The sequence below is a fragment of the Solanum verrucosum genome, unplaced genomic scaffold (assembly GCF_900185275.1).
Source record: "Solanum verrucosum unplaced genomic scaffold, falcon-dt-bn FXZP01000032.1, whole genome shotgun sequence".
Classification (NCBI taxonomy): domain Eukaryota; kingdom Viridiplantae; phylum Streptophyta; class Magnoliopsida; order Solanales; family Solanaceae; genus Solanum; species Solanum verrucosum.
The window spans coordinates 2,167,582-2,183,015 of NW_026020569.1; the positions used below are offsets into that span (position 1 = coordinate 2,167,582).

The window sequence follows — 15,434 nt, forward strand, 5'->3', positions numbered from 1 at the left end:
AACGGTATTGATGAGAGCATGTCATTATCTGTTCTCTACACAAAATTACAGGAAACCTAAATACAAACCAGATACAATATGAGTAAAAAGGGGAACAACCACAGAAATGAAACAAGTTTTACTACAATTTAACTATTAAAGGATTACAACTGTTGACTTAAGAAAACAAAGAAATGAAATACTAGAGACTAACATAAAAGAGTTCCTATATTATCAAAGAGAACAACTAGGAGGTGATCCAGATCAAGAAACTTAAAGATAGTCAGCAGTCAGCACATGTTTGAACGACAAAACTAATGAATTCACAAGTATAGCATCATATCAATAGATACTACAACTGAGGTAAATACTCAAACTTAAACAACAGATGATATCACATTCTGCAAATTAAAGTAGGATAAACAGCAAAGGTCCACCACATCCGAGATAGCACTTGATTGAGCTAAAATAGTTAAAACCTTATTCCATAATTGCCCACATTAAACATCCAACTACAAAATACATAATACATAGTAAATTTGCAAGGCACAAAATGCGCAATTAAGGTATAAGCATGAGAGAAGCAAATCCGATTAACAGTAATTAACTATATTCACTCACTCTACATCAAAACCTTTCTCTTGAAGCTCAGAAATGACCTCATTCCTCATCCTTGTCCATAGCTTGAAGGCTTCTTGGTCAACTTTCTTATCCTGCAATGCTTTCTGATAATTGTATGAATCTTTATCAGATTCAATGATTCCCTTGGGACCAATGGTAGTCCCAATCATCCCACCTTTGGCAACGAATTCTTCCATGGCCTTGTCGTCACCTGGATATGGAAATTTCCGGCGTTCGTAAAGATGTGCTAATTCTTTTTCTTCCTTTGGCCGTGGCTTTAAGGTCCACCAACCAAGCGGCGAAGTTTCATTCCACACCCACGCCACACCAAACAGAGTGTAAGTACAGAGCAAAGCCTTTCCCACTTGCTTCCAGAAGTGATAATCTTCTTTCCCTAATCCGACTCTCTTCAGATACTTCTGGGCATCGAATGATTTTGCCATGGAAGCACCTGCTTTGGTACGCATATTTGGGCGAAAAGGCTTTGTTAATTGCTACTGTCCAGTTAAAAAAGAGTGGGATCGACAATCAATCCCCTAATGTATTAATTGACGCGGTGGTTTGTGGGATTCTATCTCAATTTACCCTGAAAAAAAAAAGAGAAAATAATTTAACTGTAAACTTAGTTCACCTCACATGAGAATTAGCATGTTTAAAAATAAAAATAAATTAGATTTTGAAAAAAAAAACTGGAATAGTTCAAACTCGTAAAAGTGTATGCTCCAGACATTAAATGGTTTATCGGTGATTAATTTAGATTTATTTATAAAATTACTTTTATTTATGTTTTAATAATAAAGTTGTAAAATTGAATATATATTTATGCCCGTAGATTCATGAGGCCTACACCAAATTTCGTTCAATATAAACACTTTGTGAATCGTTTCACACTTCACCTCTTAAAATATTGGCGGGGATCATAGATATAATGTCTATCATAATGAAATAGAAGTTTTATATAACAGTTATAAGTAATGGCGAGCTACAGTGGGCTGAGGTGTCCAATTAAACACTATTCGATGAAAAATTATGTTGTGTATATATAGATAAAATATTATTTAATATGGTTATATATATTAAGTTTTGGACACCCTTGCAACAACTTGATGGGGTGGCTGAGAATATATTTGTGAATAGCAGAAGCAAATCAACGTGCCTGCCTCTGTACATCTATATATATATAGGAAATCATCTACAGATATACTTACACATAAGTAAGAGTCCTAATAAGAGTCTAAGAGTCCTAACAAGAGTCCTAATACGCCCCCTCAATCTGAACGGGCAGAAATGAAAGACAGATTGTCACGCAAAAAGGAAAACTGAGACGATGATAATCCTTTTGTAAAAATACCAGCAAACTGTAATCGAGTTGGCACATATTCTACAACAAGAGATCCTTGAGCGACTTTATCACGAACATAGTGAAAATCCACATCAATATGTTTGGACCGATCATGAAACACTGGATTGCGAGTCATATACATAGAGCTAACATTGTCACACATTACACGAATTGGTTCACGGAGATATACACTAAGCTCAGAAAGAACATGTTGAATCCAAGTGGTTTCAGTAACAGTGTAGGCAATGGCTCTATATTCGGCTTTAGTAGAAGATCTAGAGACAGTAGGTTGCTTCTTCGCACGCCAAAAGATAAGATTAGATCCCAAAAATACTGCAAATCCAGTAATGGAACGCCGACTATCTGGGCAGCCGGCCCAATCAGCATCAGAATAGGCCACCATTCTAGACGTAGATGATGATGCGCTCATAAAAAAACCATGTGTAATAGTACCTTGCAAGTACCTAAAGATACGCTTCACTGAGTGCAGATGAGTAGTACGAGGAGCATGCATAAATTGAGAAACAACACTTACAGCATAAGCAATATTAGGACGAGTCAAAGTTAAATATTGAAGTGCACCTACCATGCTCCGATATTCAGTAGGATCTGAAAACAACTCACCATCCACAAGTGAAAGGGAAGTTCGAGAAACAAAAGGGGTATGAACGGGCTTGCAAGTATGCATATGAAACTTAAGCAATAAATCAGATACATATTTTTGCTGAGATAGATGAAGACTAGTAGATGTACGGGTAGCATGGACACCAAGAAAGTAATGGAGATCACCAAGATCTTTCATGGCAAATTGACGTGAAAGACACTTAATGAAATCATCAACTATAGAAACATGACTTCCAGTAAGGATAATATCATCAACATAGAGTAATAAAATGAGAATTCCAGATGAATAGTGACGAATAAACATAGAGGAATCTGATTTACTACTAACAAATCCATTATTAAGAAGAAATGTACTAAAGCGATGAAACCAAGCACGGGGAGCCTGTTTCAAACCATAAATAGCTTTGGTTAGTTTGCATATGTAATGAGGATAATCAGGATGAATAAATCCTGGTGGTTGTTTCATGAACACCTCTTCACAAAGCACACCATGTAAAAATGTATTTTTAACATCTAATTGACGAATTAACCATGAATGAGAGATGGCAAGAGAAAGGACAATGCGAACAGTTGTGGCCTGGACAACAGGACTAAAGGTCTCATGATAGTCAATACCAGGTTGTTGGTGAAATCCCTGTGCTACAAGACGAGCTTTCTATCGCTCAACAGAACCATCTGAATTATACTTAATGTGATAAACCCATTTACAACCGACCAAGTTCATGTTGGGGTTATAAGGAACAAGAACCCAAGTTTGATTAGCCAAAAGAGCATTGAATTCATCAGCCATGGCAGTTTGCCACTTAGTTCACAGCTTGAAAGAAGCACGAAGGTTCAATGTGAGAGACGATTGAACTTAGGGAAAATAATTGCTTAGGCTTAGAAATTCCAGATTTGGAGCGAGTTTGCATAGGATGAGCGACAATAGTAGAGGTGGATGTAGAAGGAGCAGAAACACACGTATGTGAACTCGACCCTCCATGAGACATCCCAATAGAGGAAGATGGATCAAGAGTCTGAATCGCAGGATCATTAGAAGAGTCTAAAGAACCTGAAGACGAAAAAGAATGAGCAGAATCTACTTGAGAACTTATAGAGGAAAAAAAAATAGTATGGGACACACATGAGTTTAAAGGTGAAATGACTACAAGAGGGTCAAAATGAAGAGACGGAGATATAGGGTCAGGAGATAACTCAGAATATGGAAAGGCTAACTCATGAAAAGTGACATGATGATTAATGTAGGCACGACCTATTTTTGGATCCAAACAACGATATCATTTATAATTAGAAGCATAGCCTAAAAAAACACAACGAACTGAACGAGGGTCAAGTTTATTTGAAGTTCGAGAAGATACATATGGAAAACATTCACAACCGAACACCTTGAGAAAATTATAATCAGGAGGAGTTTGAAAAAGTTTCTCAAATGGAGAAATTCCATGTAAAAGTTTGGTACGAAGCTTTTCAAGCGATAAGTGACCAGGAAAATGTGTAATGATGCCAACCAATGTGTCATACTCTTTTCCAAGGCCAAGTAAAACATGATCAATGAAATCCTGAGAAAGGACGGGTAAATTAATTGTTGCAAGAGAATCAGCTAGTTGTTTGGCATTGCGAAGGTACTGATCAATACTCATCTGATCATCCTTTCGCAGGGTAGTGAGTTGGCGTTTCAACTCAATAGATTTAGCCTGACTCGCATCCATAAAGCATCGATGTAAGGATAACCATATATCTCTAGATGTAGGAAGGAGATGAACATCAAGAAGAACGTCACGAGATAGTGTTGCGAATAACCAAGAACTGACACTTTGATCAATTTTTATCCAAGAGCGATAGAGAGGATTTGGTTGGTGATTGCCAGATGCATCACCAAGAAGAGGAGAAGGGTAAGAAATTGAGCCATCAACGAACCCCATAAGCTCGTGCGAAAGTAGTAGAGAGGTGAATTGAGTGCGCCATGTGAGGTAGTCCTCCACAGAACCTAACTTAATAGTCACTAAATTGGTGACATTAAGGGTAGCAAGAGCAGCAACAGAATTGAAAATTGGTAGAGTCTGAGAATCTATGCTAACGGGAGGAGGCAGACCAAAGAAGGGAAAGCTTGAACCTGCAATAGTACTGACGCTAGAAGGAAAACTTAAAGGAAGACTTGAACCTGGAATAATAGTGACGCTAGAAGGAACGATTGGTGTAGTGGAAGATGAATACGCCATGTCGTAGAGAAGAAATTAGATGGATTTCTGGCTATCTGATACCATGAGAATATATTTGTGAATAGCAGAAGCAAATCAACGTGCCTGCCTCTGTACATCTATATATATATATGAAATCATCTACAGATATACTTACACATAAGTAAGAGTCCTAATAAGAGTCTAAGAGTCCTAATAGTGGCTTAGTGGTAGAAAGACTCCATGAAGAACCAAGTGTCATGACTTGCCACTTTGTCATTCCAAATTTGCATAAAACATAGTAAGAGGGTAGAATCTAGAGTTATAGAGAGGTTAGAGAAAGACTCTAAAATTCCCTATATCTTTTCTTAAAAGATTTTAGAATGCATTACAAATATCTTAGAAAGGGACTAGATGGTAAATAAGTAAGGACTTGTATAGTGATTTTTATTTACCCTTTAGTCTCCTAGGAAATACTATAAATAGAGGGCTCTCATTTGTAAATTCTGCAAGTAGTTATTTTATTTTTTTTAAATAGCTTTAATTAAGTAATATCCAATCAATTTATTACTTTTTATATCATTAATTAAGTTATTATAATAGTTAATAAATTTGTTATTTCTGATTAAAATAACAATTAATTAGTGACGTAAAATGTTAAAGATATAAAGAATGAATAAATATATCAATCGCCAATTGAATTACAAATGAATGTGTCTTTAATTTGTTTGTAAATTTCATTAAAATTTAAATAAAACTTAAATGTTATTCTATAACTTTGCCAAAATCGAAAGTAAAAATGGTACATTGGTTGATTCTACTTTTTGTTCTTATATCTCCTTGTTATCGTTACTGTTGTCAAAAGTCGATAACAACTCAAAACTCAAAAATACTGTTATCAAAAGTCAGTAACAACTCAAACTGAAAAATGATTTTTGTTAAAGAGTATACCATTATAATTGGTACTCATTATCAGTTGGATCAACTGAACACTTTAAAGATGAATGTAAACAATTTTGGCAAGGCAACTGCACTGCTCTAACGCAAGCGGCTTCCAAATTCTCTTTTCATCATTTCAAGTGAAATCGACACAGAAGCTGGTTTTAACAAAGTGGCAAAGTATGGATTGATTGTTGCTCTTAAGCCACATACTAGTGGGTTTGGAGATATGAGACGCTAGTCAAATTGTAATTATATTTATTCTGTAGCGATTTATGTTTCGACTATAAAAATTACTAGGCGGTTGCCAAAATCTATTTTTTTTTCTAAGTTGATACATTCACTCTCTCTCGTGAAACTGGTTTGGTGTCATTTTTCTTGTTATTGGGAATATATAATTTGATTTAAATGTTTTCTTCTATTTTATTTTAAGACTGGAGAAAGAAAGGTCACATGCTGGGCTAGTCAATACATCTGAAGATTTTGTGAGGAAAATGAAAACTATTTAATGTAACACCCCGTATTCGAAAACAGACCTCTAGGCAGATTTCCAGAAGTTACAGGTGCAATCCACGGTTGCCACCCACGGACTGTAGGGTGACCCACAACTTGTGCTGGTGGTCCGTGGTTCGCATCTACAACCCTACTCAGACTCTGCCCCAAAAATCTTGCTAAGTGTTGACACACGGTCGGACCCACGGACCGTGGTACGGTCCGTGTCTGTGGATCAACACCCAAGTCGCGATTGACGGTTGACCAGCACGGATCGTCAGTCAATCGATGGTCCGTCGGTGACCCCGACATCAGTTAAGTCATGGGTCTTTTGATCTTTTCCTTATGTGTTGGACCCTTAAACTACGTGGTTTTGGTCAGTTTTAGCCTGGAAACATAACTAGAACTTACCTAAGTCAGATCATTCATCAAAACTTAGAAAAATTAAAACGTAAGAGGAGAAAGAGGTCAAGAAAGCAACAAGGTTCCATCAGTTCCAGCCTTGAAATCGAAAAATCTCTTAGTGGAATTCGTCACTAAGTATGTGGAATTTCATCAGTGGGTTCCTTTCGCCCGTTAAGTCCCTAGATTTCAATCAGAATCTTGATTCCTTTAATATTATCTAGACCCAAGGTTTCTTGAATGTTAGAAATTGTTGGGTTTTAGCTGTTAGAATGATCCAAGTCAGATTATCATGAATTCAGTATCTTTTGGTGTAGATTCTTTCATAAATTCAGAACCCTAGCTATGTAGTTCTTTTAGTTCATGAATTACACATGCTAGGTCAGATATTTCAGATATGTACATGCATGCCTCAATTTTTAAATGTGCCTTATCAATATATTAATGATGCATTCTCAATTTGCATCCCAATATTTTGAGCTATCAAATATTACAACATTTCAGTTATAGAATGTTGATTACTTAATCAATTGGTAGAAGCTTAATACCGAGTGGACTAGGGTCAGTCACCCTCAAGTCCTAGAACTACGTCCCCAGTAGGTTGTAAGTCCCCCTCTGTGGGCATCATTTTAGTGATCACGCCAGCATGTCTCTATACCTCTGGCAGGGTATATTGGGTCCTTTCGATAGGGCGTATACATCGGACCCCACATTTAACTCATGTGGTTTTATGTCGGTTATTAATAGATCCATTAGAGTTCAGTCAGATTTTATTTCATTGACCATGTTATCATATTATAAACTTGGTCATTGCATTCAGTTAGTTCATGTTCAGTATTTCCAGTATCCTTATCATGTTCAGATTATATCATTACTTGATCAGTTATGTTATTATTCAACTTTATTCTATCATGCATGCTCAGTACCTTTCAAGTACTAACGCATACTCTACGCTACATCTTCTCGTGATGTAGGTTCAGGTCCTCAGCAGTCAGACCACGCATAGATCGATTCTCGATCTTCAGTTCAGCAGTATCAGTGGTGAGTCCTCATTTTTTGAGTACTAGTGACATGATTATCTTTTTGCTTTTAGCTTTAGTTTCAGTTTTGCTAGATCTAGCTGGGGTATGTCCCAACATTTCTAGTCAGTAGAGGCTTTATTTCAAACATAGTTAGTTTCAACTTTAGTGTTAGAGTTTGACTTTTCATTTGTATTCAAACTCTCAGTTTTTTATATTCAGATTCAATATATGGGTATTTCCCATCATTTCAGATTCTTATATGATTTAGCTTCCGCACAGTGTTTATTTATTCAGTTTGCTTTAGTATGCCTATGATATACCAGCAGGGTTAGCTTGGGGTCACTCGTGATCCTATGTCCCGTGTTTGCGCCCAGGGGCTAACCTCGGGACGTGACATTTAATGTAATGTTTTAATTGTTTGACGTGTATAGGGACTAGTGAATTCAATGGAGTGACAGGTTCAGAAGTTATTATGAGAGACCCAAATCTTTTGAAAATTTTCAAGGTCCGAAGCCTCTGTGAAATTTTATGAATGAAAGCTCTTTAGTTTGTCTATCATGTCATATTCTTTTTATTTCTCCTAATATAATGGAAATTACATATGTACATTACTAGTTTAGCCTTTTGCCTTAAATCCTTAAATTGTTTTGACATGACATATGAGCAAATTTTGGTACATGAAAAAAGGTCTTTTTGTCTCAAATCGTTTTGAAATGACTTATGAGCAAAATTTGGTATATTAATTTTTTTTTTTGAAATGACATATGAGCAATGTACATGAAAAAAGGTCTTTTTGCCTCAAATAGTTTTGAAATGACTTATGAACAAATTTTGGTACATGAAAAAAAGTTCTAAATTTTGATACACGAAAAAATGGACGTTTTGAAATGACATATGAGCAAATTTTGGTAAATGAAAAATGATCTTATTAGTTTTCATAGTAACTTTTTCATAAAAAATAATGGAGATGCGGGGTATCGATCCCCGTACCTCTCGCATGCTAAGCGAGCGCTCTACCATCTGAGCTACATCCCCATTGTGATTAGTTCTGTCTAATATCTATACTCCTCTCTTTTGTTTTTGTTTTCTTTTCAAACTGCAAGCCCCCTCGGAGTATACTAAATTTAGACTGCAATTTTCTGAAGCTCTCCTCCAAATATTCCATATCTTGTACCGGTTTGCAACAATCGAAGCTCGACCAAAATCGAAATGTTAAAAAGATTACTATTCCAGGCTTCAACTCAGCGTCGTTCGCTGTTTGGTGCTTCCGCACCACTCTCACGGTGTCGTCAATATTCTTCTTCTCCTGCATCAACTTCCCAATCTTCTAACAGTATTTCTGTCGAACACTTGGAGGACAGAGAAGTTAGTACCACTCCCCCTTCTGCAGCAATCTCCATTGACCGATCCGGCTTATATAATCCTCCCGGTACTTCTCCTTTCTATGTGCGTGGTATTTTCAACTCTTTATCCTGCTGAATTTTTATTTTTTGATGATTTGATGACTGCCTTGTAAACTGCAGAGCATTCCCATGAACCGCCATCGGGTACCGAGCTTGTTAAGCATCTTAAGAGCATCATCAAGGTTTTTAATCGCCGCATTTCCCTACATGAGCATTTCTTGTGTATGCATTTGCTTTCTGTGTTTTATCCTGTCAATTTGGATTGAATTTAGCGAGTAGTTTAGCTGAAGATGTAGAATTTCTCTTTGTTTTGCTATACCTTAATCAATGATGTATCAATCAAGTTTAGTCCTAGTTTGGTATATATGAATCAAATCAATAAGTAGCTCCTCATTTCCTCACTAGTCTCATCAGCATATTGGCCATATCCCTGACTGGTATGGGATAATTGCAGGTGAAACCATTTCTCAGTAGATAAAAAGTAAAAACCGTTAAAAAATTGGCCAAATATACATTGGTGAACTGGGAAAGTCTGCAGATATCTTCATCTTTTGTTTCCCCCCTTACTCTTGAGATTCAATATCTTAAGCTGGTTATGTTTTCAGTTCAGAGGCGGGCCCATCTCAGTTGCCGAATATATGGAGGAAGTCTTGACTAACCCAAAGGCAGGATTCTATATTAATCGCGATGTGTTTGGCGCAGAAGGTGATTTTATTACCTCTCCTGAAGTAAGCCAGATGTTTGGAGAGGTAATTTAGATACAGTGGGGTTTTTCTGATTGATTTTCTTCCTTCATCATTGGTGGAGTTTTTTAAAAAAAGAAGAACCAAATTTACCACCAGTGTTTTGTTTGATTTCCTGATTTTCTTTTTCTTAGATGGTTGGTGTTTGGGCCATGTGTCTTTGGGAGCAAATGGGGCAACCGAAAAAAATAAATCTTGTAGAGCTGGGACCAGGACGAGGAACTCTCTTAGCTGATCTTCTACGTGTACAGTCCCATTGATATACATCCTCTCCAGCCTGCATATTCTTAAGTTTTTTATGTCGATTCTTAAAGTACTGATCTTGTTCTGATATGCCTAAAATGTACTTGTTGATTTCTGAACCACAGGGTGCATCAAAATTTAGGAACTTCACGGATTCTTTGCACATACACATGGTTGAATGTAGTCCAACTCTAAAGAAACTCCAATATCAGAACTTGATGTGTATAAACAAGAATGATACAGATGGAGATGCAGAGGACCACATTATAAGCAGGTTGACTGGGACCAGTGTATCATGGCATGCCACCCTGGAGCAAGTTCCGGCAGGAAGTAAGAAATTATTACCAGCTATTTTAGTAAATTACATGTTCTTTAAAGTGTAAACCAGTTCAAATGTTTCATGATCGTACAGACATACTATTGTTTTCTTCTGTTTGGTTTTGAAGCTTCAATGGAAAATTGTATTATCATCTACATATAGGTTTTCTTACATTTTCTTTTCTTTGACTTCTCAGTACCTACAATCATTATTGCCCATGAATTTTACGATGCCTTACCTGTTCATCAGTTTCAGGTTCGTTTGTATAACCTCTATTTTATCAGTTAATAAGATTTGTTAATCCATTTTTACCCAACAGTTTCCAGTTAAACATTTTACTGCAAATTATCCACTTTCATCTATTATTTAAACTACGAAACTACCAGAGAATATCCTGAAGATGGAAATACAATGAAATACTTGATCTTTGTAGTCTGATTTTGTGCCTAACGGAATTAACCCCGCACCTTCCACACACACTCACAGAAAAAAAGAAGAAAAAGGAAATTTAGATTAAAGATTGTGTCCATATAGTATTATTAGTATTATGAGCATCAGCTTGATAGGTGGTACTTTAGATTTTAGAATCTTGTTTTTGTGCCTGTGGAAGTTCAAAACTAGTATCTTTTCTACCTGGCTTGACATTTATTGTAGTATCGTGAGCATCAGATTGATTTCTTCATATACATGCAGAGAGCATCTCGAGGTTGGTGTGAGAAAATGGTTGATGTTGCTGAAAATTCAATGTAAGGTCTCAAGCTAGTCTATCATATATTCTCTTCCTACATTAATTTCTTGTAATATTGCCCCTTTGTAACTTCCTTTTGTACTTTGTCGGGTAGGTTTCAGTTTGTTTTATCTAAACAGCCAACTCCTGCAACTCTGTATCTTCTGAAGCGCTTCAAATGGGCTGAGAATGAAGATATAGGCAAGCTTGAACAAGTTGAGGTTTGCCCCAAAGCAATAGAGTTGACTCAAGAAATTGCTAAAAGAATTGGCTCAGATGGTGGCGGGGCACTCATTATTGATTATGGTCTAAATGGAATAGTGTCAGACAGTCTTCAGGTCAGTTGCAATACTAAAAGTTCTTTTCCTACTTCCTTTGTTTTGGGTGGCCGAATCCATTTTCTTCTGCCTTGCTTCATTTTCATAGAAAATGGGAACAGTGGCTGGACCAAGAAACTGGTTGAAAACGTGTGATCTGTATTTTCTCGATGCTCAATCTCTGATTGCACTAGCATGAAGTCAACACTCAATATTGTTTTTTGTTCCTTTGGATTAGTAGGTGATCAAATATCAAAAAGTTCAATGGTGCATATTGTCTAACAAATGCGAGTATGTCAAAGATCAAATGATTTCTTAAATAGTTATTTTCAATGACCTTTTGTTGTTTCGGGCTTTCGGCTCAATGCCTCCGTCCACCTTTCTAAATTCAATGTTACATTTCAGCTTAGGAGGCAAACAAATTGTTCTTTTTTAAGATTTGCATCTTTCATCCAAATTGAATTTCACTTCCCTTTTTGAGCTATCCCACAATACGCAATAACAACTACGTTTCAATCCCAAGCCTGTTGGGATCAGCTACATAAATCCTCACTGCCTAATTCGCTCCATCTGAGCTATCCTGCTATGCATCAAGGAAAATTTTGAACATGTTATGTGGAACACAATTATCCCCGTAAATGTTATGAATTCTGAACTCTTATGTTAGTAACCATGCAAAGTCTAATTATGACATACAACTAATTTATTCTATTTCATTACAAATCATATTTGGCATGAAAATTGAGCAGTTAATTTGACTTGTATGTGATTTTGGTAATAGAGGAAGGACAACATTACATTGTTTCTTGAAAAGCTGGTTTGATGAAGTAAATATGATTTAAAGTTCCCGAAAGTTTGTATATATCATGAGGAAGTTTTGTATATTGTAACTACTTTGTAAGTGTGTCGATCACTCCCAATTAGAAAGCATATATAGTTTAAGATGGAAATAACTTTTCTAAGTGCTCAAAATCTCACTAATGTGTAATCCCTCCGTTCCAACTTATGTGGCACTGTTTGACTGGACAAGGAATTAAGAAAAAATGGAAGACTTTTGAAACTTATGATCTGAAACAATCATTGGACATTTGTGTGGCAGTGTGGCTATAAATCATTTCATAAAGGGTAAAATGAGAATTTTAAAGTTACAATATCAACCTGAAAGTTTCTTAAATTGACTACACATGAGCACATTATTTGATTTGGTACGAAGGGAAGCTCGTTTTCGTGCTGGTAGTACAAACTAAAATTGCAATAGCTTTATATGCAATATCTAACTGATTAGGGGAGCTATACCTGTTCACAGTTACCATTTTAAATTTTGGCCTCCGAGTCGTTAATCATTTTTATTGCTAAAGACGAATTAAGAGGTTTCATTTAGGTTAAGAAAGTGATGAAGATTCTTGATGTTTTCATTCCTATCTATCAATTGATGGTGATGGTTATTCTCCTATTTTTATCAAACAGGCTATCCGAAAACATGGATTTGTTAATATACTTGATAATCCTGGAACTGCTGATCTTAGTGCTTATGTTGACTTTGCTGCAATCAGGCACTCTGCAGAGGAAGCTTCAGGTACATTTTATTAGAATCTCCTTAGCTCCAATCTCTTAAAGTTTCTATATTCCAAGGTTAACTTTTACTAGAAGATATTCAATGTTGATTTAATTGTTCTAATGATCAACTTCACAGATGATGTGGCTGTGAATGGCCCAATGACTCAGTCTCAGTTTCTTGGATCACTTGGAATAAATTTCAGGGTTGAGGCATTGATGGAGAACTGCACAGATGAACAGGCTGATTCTTTAAGAACAGGTTACTGGCGTTTGGTGGGTGAAGGCGAGGCCCCATTCTGGGAGGGTCCTGAGGGGCAGGCACCTATTGGGATGGGGACCAGATATTTGGCAATGACAATTGTGAACAAGAAGCAAGGAGTACCTATTCCATTTCAATGAAACATCTGCAAATGGGCTTCCTGTTGTACTGGTAAAATGACCGTATCCCCTTAGGTTTGGGGGATTGTGGTATTTGCTTCATAACTTTTTCATCTGCCATGAATGTGTATAGCTGGATGAAAGGCTAGGAAGAGACAGGATGGTGATACTAGTTTTGTCCTGTTTCGATGCAATCAGTCTTTTCCTTTTGTTCTGAAGGAGAGAATATCTAGTCTTTTCATACATCTTTGTTTCTTCAGTTCTCTCGTGTCTCAACTGTGGTGCAACAAGAGAATGTAGACCCTACATCAAGTTGTTAAGCTATATTGTTCCTGAAAGTTCAGTGGAAGCTAAAAGACTGAACCACTGGTCTATTTATTTAAAGCTTCCACTTGAAGCGAAACTTGGGCAAACTGTATGCAGTGGGAATAAGTTCACAAGGGATCATATTTGTGTGTTTAGCAATATAAATATAAACAATGTCTCCCTGTGGTTTTGCTAGTATACAGTCGATTTTTCTCAGGCAAAGCTTCCTGAAATAACTATATGGGAATGCTTCCTTCTTAGAATATTTTACTGTATATTGTTTTAATGCTTTGTAGAAGAAGAGTGGTTGATATCTGTTGGATGTAGCATTTGCATTTTGGGTGGGAGAGAATGTACTGCTACATAGGCTGTCAAAAGGATTAAGCTCCATCAGACAACTTTGTAGCACTAAAACTTCCCCTTTGACAATGACCTGATATTTTATTAAGAAAAAACTGCATTTTTAAAGTTTCTTGTGTTATTTACTTCTACTTTTTTAAAGTAATAAAATCGAATCAAGACCACAATGTGAATCAAACTGGTGTGATACCGTTTTAGTACTTCCGTCGTAAAAGAAATGGTGCTGGATGACAAATTAAATAATTGTTTCTTCAATTACCATTTTCTTTTTTTAAAAATAAAAATAAATATATCTTATCTTAAAATGAGTGGTTTTAAATATTTATGTTCTTTCTGAATAAGTAAATTATACTGGAGAACAAATATATTAATGTTTGAATACATATTTTAATTATACTGCCGCAAAATGACAACCAAGCTAAAACAAAATTCCAATTTGACATTAGGAATTCGCGTAAGATAAAATAAAAGCAGCTCTATTACTATCTTCGTCTTAATAATTTCTTCTCTATTTTGACTACTTTGCGTAAGAAGTGAGCGAAAGAGAGAAGTCGAATGGGGTCGTATATTTCAAGTTTTCTCGGTGGAGGTGAAGCGCAGGCAGCTACGGAAGTGTCAGGATCGCCGTCAGAGCCGTCGCGTGTGATTGCTTTTCATTCCTCCAATCGGTGGCAACTTCACTTCAACTCCTCCAAGCAATTGAATAAACTGGTATCTCTCCGTTATCTATTCGCTTTTGCAAAAAATTAGGGTTTAATTTTTTGAGAGATCTGACTTTGATCGAGGAATCTAATTGCCAGATAGTTGTGGATTTTGCGGCTGCATGGTGCGGGCCTTGCAAGTTCATTGAGCCGGCTATTAACGCCATGGCTTCCAAGTATACCGATGTTGACTTCGTCAAAATTGACGTCGATGAGCTCTCGGTCAGTGACGTGAAAATTTCAATTTGGAATTAGTCATAAATTTATCATTGATCCACCTGTAGTGATACTGATTGATTTTGTTTCTTCGGTTCTATAATAGGATGTAGCGAAAGAGTTCGGAGTTCAAGCTATGCCGACATTTTTGCTGCTGAAGCAAGGCAAGGAAGTAGAGAGAGTTGTTGGGGCTAAGAAAGATGAGCTCGAGAAAAAGATTCTCAAGCACAGGGAAGCCCCTAAATATGCTGCTTAGTTCTTCTAACAGCCTCTTGATAATATTGGAGCTGAATTTCATATCCAATAAGTTAAAAAAGCATATTACTGCCTTATTCTGATGTGATTTGACTATGGTGGACCTTCTGAAGTCTTTCATTTTTTCCCTGCTTAAGTTTCTAATTGTGTTATTGTACTCTTTGAAACTTTGAATTCATGATTTGCCTGTTACTGCTTCAGAATATGAGAAAATGGGAGTTCAGAGTGGTCTTGTTAACTCAAATAGGGCTTTCAGTCCCATCAATTATGATGATGTTAGCCTTTATTTGGGGAAAAAAGAAACGAACAAG

General features: G+C 36.5%; 3 protein-coding genes and 1 non-coding gene across 4 annotated transcripts; 2 read left to right on the forward strand and 2 right to left on the reverse strand.

The window, feature by feature from the left end:
- Positions 1-356: 356 nt before the first annotated feature.
- On the reverse strand, positions 357-1,067 carry LOC125811138 (uncharacterized). The gene has a single exon (XM_049490633.1). The coding sequence runs from the start codon at positions 1,065-1,067 to the stop codon at positions 597-599; it is 471 nt and encodes a 156-aa protein (XP_049346590.1). The 3' UTR covers positions 357-596.
- Positions 1,068-8,560: 7,493 nt separating this feature from the next.
- On the reverse strand, positions 8,561-8,633 carry TRNAA-AGC (transfer RNA alanine (anticodon AGC)). Its single transcript has one exon. It is a non-coding gene; the product is annotated as a tRNA-Ala (tRNA).
- LOC125811126 (uncharacterized) lies at positions 8,586-13,852 on the forward strand. Its single transcript, XM_049490619.1, has 10 exons — positions 8,586-9,027; positions 9,122-9,183; positions 9,607-9,750; positions 9,879-9,989; positions 10,113-10,317; positions 10,503-10,561; positions 11,000-11,052; positions 11,149-11,371; positions 12,818-12,926; positions 13,044-13,852. The coding sequence occupies exons 1-10, from the start codon at positions 8,808-8,810 to the stop codon at positions 13,304-13,306; spliced, it is 1,449 nt and encodes a 482-aa protein (XP_049346576.1). The 5' UTR covers positions 8,586-8,807; the 3' UTR covers positions 13,307-13,852.
- A 548-nt stretch (positions 13,853-14,400) lies between these two features.
- Positions 14,401-15,348, forward strand: LOC125810903 (thioredoxin H2). The gene is made up of 3 exons (XM_049490400.1): positions 14,401-14,662; positions 14,752-14,874; positions 14,975-15,348. The coding sequence occupies exons 1-3, from the start codon at positions 14,507-14,509 to the stop codon at positions 15,122-15,124; spliced, it is 429 nt and encodes a 142-aa protein (XP_049346357.1). The 5' UTR covers positions 14,401-14,506; the 3' UTR covers positions 15,125-15,348.
- Positions 15,349-15,434: the final 86 nt, after the last annotated feature.

What these genes read in the sequence shown, in the direction of transcription:
- LOC125811138 (XM_049490633.1), bottom strand. Translation starts at nt 1,067, where the DNA reads ATGCGTACCAAAGCAGGTGCTTCCATGGCAAAATCATTCGATGCCCAG.
- LOC125810903 (XM_049490400.1), top strand. Translation starts at nt 14,507, where the DNA reads ATGGGGTCGTATATTTCAAGTTTTCTCGGTGGAGGTGAAGCGCAGGCA. An exon ending in CCAAGCAATTGAATAAACTG is followed by an intron (nt 14,663 to 14,751) that starts GTATCTCTCCGT and finishes TCTAATTGCCAG; the next exon opens with ATAGTTGTGGATTTTGCGGC. An exon ending in TTGACGTCGATGAGCTCTCG is followed by an intron (nt 14,875 to 14,974) that starts GTCAGTGACGTG and finishes GTTCTATAATAG; the next exon opens with GATGTAGCGAAAGAGTTCGG.
- LOC125811126 (XM_049490619.1), top strand. Translation starts at nt 8,808, where the DNA reads ATGTTAAAAAGATTACTATTCCAGGCTTCAACTCAGCGTCGTTCGCTG. An exon ending in ATCTTAAGAGCATCATCAAG is followed by an intron (nt 9,184 to 9,606) that starts GTTTTTAATCGC and finishes TTATGTTTTCAG; the next exon opens with TTCAGAGGCGGGCCCATCTC. An exon ending in TAGTGTCAGACAGTCTTCAG is followed by an intron (nt 11,372 to 12,817) that starts GTCAGTTGCAAT and finishes TTTATCAAACAG; the next exon opens with GCTATCCGAAAACATGGATT.